General features: G+C 40.8%; 1 protein-coding gene across 2 annotated transcripts in view; it reads left to right on the plus strand.

Annotated features, from left to right (window-relative positions):
- LOC120995157 overlaps positions 1–5,465 on the plus strand; it is a 28,440-nt gene extending 22,975 nt beyond the window's left edge. For both annotated transcript variants that reach the window (XM_040424179.1, XM_040424181.1), the window contains 3 exons: positions 251–492; positions 2,659–2,834; positions 3,549–5,465. In XM_040424179.1, coding sequence (XP_040280113.1) covers positions 251–492; positions 2,659–2,834; positions 3,549–5,148 — 2,018 coding nt within the window. In that variant the 3' untranslated portion in view covers positions 5,149–5,465. The remainder of the gene's footprint in view (positions 1–250; positions 493–2,658; positions 2,835–3,548) is intronic.
- The last annotated feature ends 535 nt before the right edge of the window (positions 5,466–6,000 follow it).

Here is a 6,000-nt window from a genome sequence, read left to right on the forward strand (position 1 = left end):
GGGAGGGTGATAATTACAATCATGTCAGGTATCCAACACATGGTGTACAAAATATCTGTAGTAGATACAGGATAATAGGGAACACATATGCCCCACAAATCAATTCAACATATTGCAATCCAGAACATGTTAATTAGGAAAATTGTACGAGAGAGAGAAAAGCACATTAGAGGGAAAGGCAAAAAAATGAGTGATTCTGTATAGAAATTTAAATGTAGAAGTTGTAATATTGTTTCTGTTCCTTTTTTAGATGCTGATATTAAACTATGTGACTTCCATCGAGAAAAGGCATGGACCGAATGGTTAAACAAAAAGGACCATGGTGTCCGTGCCCATAAGAAGGAAATTCTTGCCTTACTGCGGAATGTTGCCCTTACAACAAAAATGGAAGATCATGAGCTAGCGTTAAAGGTCCTAACCAGCAGTAACATTTGGAAACAATCGAAAACATTAAGAGCTTGGCTTTCACATAAGTGGTTACCAGACATCAAGGTAATTTTTTATTTTTTTCCGTGCTAAAGACCATTGCAAGTCTTAATTTTATTCCCAGTTTTATGTAATTGAACATTGAAAAGTTTATATTTTTTTTATACTTATAAGGGATGAACAAAGACTTACAAAATTGGATGATGCATCACTATGATGTGTCAAAAGAGCTGATTAGACTGAAGACTTAAGTTGCTGCTGATTTCCCCCCCCCCCCCCCACTCCCCCCAGCAGTCATGGCAGTTGAACATAATCATAAAGGGCCCCCAGTCAGACATTCATGAGGATGGGCGATGGTGCAGATACAGTAGACGGCTACCAAATGACTCCATAGGATTTCTGCACAGTACTTGAGTTTATCATCCCTCTCAGGTGTAAAAAGTCACATTTTGGCACAAAAGCAAGGGTTGAACATCGTGCAGAGTCAGTAGTTATCCCTCTGTCAAACTCAATGTGTCTGGACATTACCACAAGGGAAAACTGAGGGACTCCCGGCCTCCACTGTATACCGCCACAGTGTGTTGGGGGTCATCAGCCTGGTCTTTCTCATGCTCCTCCTGTTCCTCTACTTTCATTTGTGCAGATAAACCACCTATTTCTTTATACAACTCCTGGTTGAGGGCATGGAGCTGGTTTTAGGGACATGCAAACTAAGTGTGGGGTCATAGGAACCCACCAATTCCTGGATGTCAGCTGAGATGTTTAACTGTGTGACCCATTTCAGGATGGCAGGATTGTTGGTCAAAACATCACTGGACTAGAGCTACTACTGACATTCAGCAGTCGCTCTAGTCCAGTGATGGTGAACCTTTTAGAGACAGAGTGCCCAAGCTGTAACCCAAAACCCATTTTTTTTATCACCAAGTGCCAACATGGCAATATAACCTGAATACTACTGTCCAGTATAGTGTATCTTCCATGTCCCTTATCATTTAGCTATAATAGCTGCCTACATTGTGTTCTGCCTATACTGTTCATAGTGCGCCGTGTGCTGGCTGATTAATGGTAAGAAAAATCGAAGACCTATTGTTACACTAGACTTTTTTTCCAGGGTGTCAGGTGCCCAGAGAGGGCTGTGAGTGATAATTCTGGCACTACCTGTTCCTTTGGAGGTACCTGCCACCTCTGGACATTCTGTATGGTAACAATAACTTAATAATTTAATTTATTCTGTGTCAGTGTACACTACAATAAACAAGTAGACAGCCTATTCACCCCAATTTCTGATGCAATAAGTAATGAAATTGCTTATCCTATTAAACAAGGTGGACAGTGTTCAATGACATAGCTCTGTGCACAGGGATTAATGCAAACTGCTCTCTTATGGATCCTACCAGCTTCAGATTGGTCTCTGCACTGTCCCTGCACTCCCTTTCCAGTGTTCCACAATTAAAGGCTTCTTGAACACTCTCCCTGGCGCTTGTCACATCTCTCCCCAAGCTCAGCTCACAGTGAAATGGTACCGCATGGGATGAGGCTTTTAAAATGGCTGTGATCTCACAGGAACTGGCTAGCTGCTGATTGGCTATCTGCAGTGCAGTATGGGCGATCTTGAGCTCCCAGGCTTCTTACTTTCCCATGTAGTTGCCGTTTTAGGAATAAAACTAATCTCTTAAAAATTCAGATTTATTGCAGATCGCATTTTGCCTAATCTTCAGCTTGATTTCCACTTAACTTCTATTTGCTCAATACTGTTCATAAGTATAAACTTTTTTGAATCATTTTTGGTACTGTATAACATTATTTTATATTTTTATTTTATAGTCATAAGTCAAGTTAAAGATAACCGTGTAAATGTATTTGGCCTTGATGAGCCCTATAGTGGCCGGTGGATCCTCCAAAGGTATGTATAGGTGAAGGCCTCTACATAACTTTGGTGTATCCAGCTCCAAACTAAATGTGAGCCAGCTTCCTTGCAGTCTTACATTTAGACCATTTTCCACACCGAAGGCGTGAATGGCATGAGATACCTGCCGGCCATCACCACCCAAACCATTTTTATTTATTTATTTTTTTCTTAAGACCCGGCCTGAGCAGGGAATTCAGATTCTGCCATACTATGGTGTGACAGAATCCACACCAGATATAAGACACAAGTGGTGTATATCTGGTAATAAATTAACCACAATATGTGTACTATTTATTTGGATTATTTCTTTAATCTTTTCTAAGAAATGGGCTCACGTGTATAGAAAAAGTACCCAAGTGATTGGTGTTAATACGAATAACGGTTTGGAGCGGCAACATGAGACCTTGAAGTATTCCTATTTGGATGGCTACAGAAACTGCTTGTTAAGCGACATGATCAGTGTTCTTCACCACGGATTCTTTCCAGATACCTTCAAAAAGTAAGATTGAGTTTTCACAATATATATGTATATAGAGATTAATTTTAAATAGGAAATCTATGTAGAATTAAAAGTTTGCTCAAACTTTGACATTTGTCATATCTGTAGATGTGCACACTGCAGCGTGTGGGTCACAAAGGTGGATCCATAACCATCAAAATAATGGCACACATTGTGGTTATGCCATAAATTCCCATGCAAAAAAATTACTAATAGAAATTTAAATTTGGTGTCAAATCAATAGATTATACAGGGTGGGCCAGTAAAAAGGAACCCTGCTCCAGTGATTGTATCATAAGATGAATGACTTCATCCAGGGGATGTGAATGGTTAGTGGACACTCTGGTTTACATTTCCCCATAGATGAGGTGGTTGTAAAACTGTTCAATGATATCCTGTTAAACTGCAGTATTCACAGATCTGAAAAAAATGACCAGCTATTTTTGCTCATGACACTGTACAAACGCCTAAGATTTACTATTGGGCAGTTTGATTTGAAAATATTGGAGGTGGGCTACTTTGTTCGGACACCCTGTGGTATGTTTACAGTTACTCCACGTTACAGGTTTTTCTGTACATTTATTATATTGAATTATTTTACTTAAGCAGTTTAACATGTATAGCATACAATGTTAATATAGTATTTTAATATAGTTAGAGATTTTTATATGAGAAAGCATATTGTTATAATTGACTTACTGATTTCTGTTATAGGTATATGGAAAAGAACCTACGCAGTTGTGAGCACTACCGAAAATATGCAGTCAATGTTCCAAACTTCCTCAAAAACCGCCCGCGAGAGATGTTATCACATGTCATGCAGCGCTACTTTAGTAGCTTGGATGAGACTCACATTCTACAAAGGGATGAGCAACATGGGATATTCAAAGTTCAAAGTGAATCGGATAGCAATTTATCTTACAGTCTTGACCTTTCTGGAGAGTTGCCAGACTGTGGCTGTAAGGACTGGCAAAGATACTTGTTGCCATGTAAACACATGTGTGCTGTATTCAGGACAACCTCTTTTCAGTGGGAAAATTTAAACCCTGCTTACACTGGGAACCCACTGTTTGCACTTGACACCGAGTGCTTTAAGACTGTTATCAATCAAACCCCTAAAAAACACAATGTTGGCTTAACTCCTGGGCCATATCCAGAGCTGGCATCTGATTTTTCTGGTGAAGTTTTGCAAGGGTTACCACCACGGCGAAGGAGAAAACGCACAGGTGTCATTAGAGAATGTCGTAAAAGCTTAAAACGACTAGAGGATTTGACATTTGTTTTGGATGACCAGACATTGCAAGACTTTAGTTTGCATTTAAAAAATTTGGTGGTGGATTTAAGTGAAAAGACTCCTAAATCACATGGATTGATCCTACTGGATTCCACCCTAAATATGGATACGACAGGATTCAAAGATCTACCAGAAAGAAGATATGGAAAATCCAAGCAGCCAGAGTTGAAACGGTTTGGCAAAAAAGCTGATCAAATCAAAGAGGATCTTTGTCAGAGAATTGGATTATCTGATGAGCCAGATAGGATATCGTCAGAGGAGGAGACATCACAGTCAATCTGGCTAACTGTGAATAAGTTTAAGTTGACACTTCAAGATAGAGATGTAATATCTAAAGGCCTGTGGTTGGATGACCAGATAATTAATGCTAGTCAGATCATTCTGTCCCAAAAACATGTGGATGTGTCAGGATTTATGGACACTGTTGTCCTTGCACACTCAGAGGTAGCATTGTCTAAGTGTCACCAGGTCATTCAGATACATCATGTTGGCATGCACTGGTTGCTGTCTCATCAGTTTGATGATAATGTTACAATTTATGATTCTTTGGCCACAACCTCTTTTTCAGACACCCTAAAAGAACAGCTAATCAAGCTGTACAGACCATTATTTACTGGTGAAAACAAAACACTAGAAATAAATGCAACCTGTTGTCAGACACAGAAGGGGGCCAGCGATTGTGGTGTATTTGCAATTGCAAATGGCCTAGCTTTGCTGGAAGGGGTCAATTTAAGAAATATACAATTCATCCAGGATGAAATGCGGCCTCACCTTATTTCCTGCCTAGAAAGGGGAGAATTTAGCATGTTTCCCTATGAGGAACAAACAAGGAGGAGAATACCTACAAGCAAGGTAGTACTCACAACATATTGCATTTGCCACATTTATAAAAGTAGAGAGCCCATGATAGAATGCTCTGGGTGCAAGTCGTGGTACCACTTTTGTTGTTTAAATCTTCAAAAAAAATGCAAATATGTTAGTTCCAAAAAGCGTTTTTTTTGCTCACTTTGTACGAAATAGTACAAGTTCGGCTGTCTGGTCCCTTTTTCTTGCCTTTATTGATGTCCCTTAGGCTGGGTTGTCACTACAAGCGCACCTGATTTCTCATTCAGATATGTCGTCATAAGCCAACATAAAAACAGTGCTCCCTCACCTCCTATTTCCCTGACACTCCAGTCACTGATGCGGTTATGTTGGGTACCAGTCTGTGTGTCAAAGTACTGTCATAGCACTGGAACTAGGTGCTTAGCTACAGTGAGTGGCCAATTTCCTAATTCCTGTCCAAGGCTACTTTCACACCTGCGTTAGGTGCAGATCCGCACCTATAATGCAAACGCTTAGATCCGTTCAGAAGGGATCCGTTTGCATTACCATGATAATGCAAACGGATCCGTTTTGACTTTACATTGAAAATCAATGGGGGACGGATCAGTTTGAAAATTGAGCCATATTGTGTCAACGTCAAACGGATCCGTCCCCATTGACTTACATTGTAAGTTTGGACGGATCCGTTTGCCTCCGCACGGCCAGGCGGACACCCGAAAGCTGCAAGCTGCGTTCAGGTGTCCGCCTGCTGAGCGGAGGCAAAAGGTGCCAGACTGATGCATTCTGAGCGGATCCGCATCCATTCAGAATGCATTAGGGCTGGACGGATCCATTCGGGGCCGCTTGTGAGAGCCTTCAAAAGGAACTCACAAGCGGAGCCCTGAACGCTAGTGTGAAAGTAGCCTTAGTCAATGGGGACAGATCCGTTTTCTATGACCCTATCAAAAACAGATCAGTCTTGAACACTCCTTGCTTTGTTAAAGATAGGGCTACTTTCACACTCGTGTTTGGTGCAGAGCTGCACAAACGGATCCGTTCAGATAATAC

This window comes from Bufo bufo, chromosome 3, assembly GCF_905171765.1.
Source record: "Bufo bufo chromosome 3, aBufBuf1.1, whole genome shotgun sequence".
NCBI classification, from domain to species: Eukaryota; Metazoa; Chordata; class Amphibia; order Anura; family Bufonidae; genus Bufo; species Bufo bufo.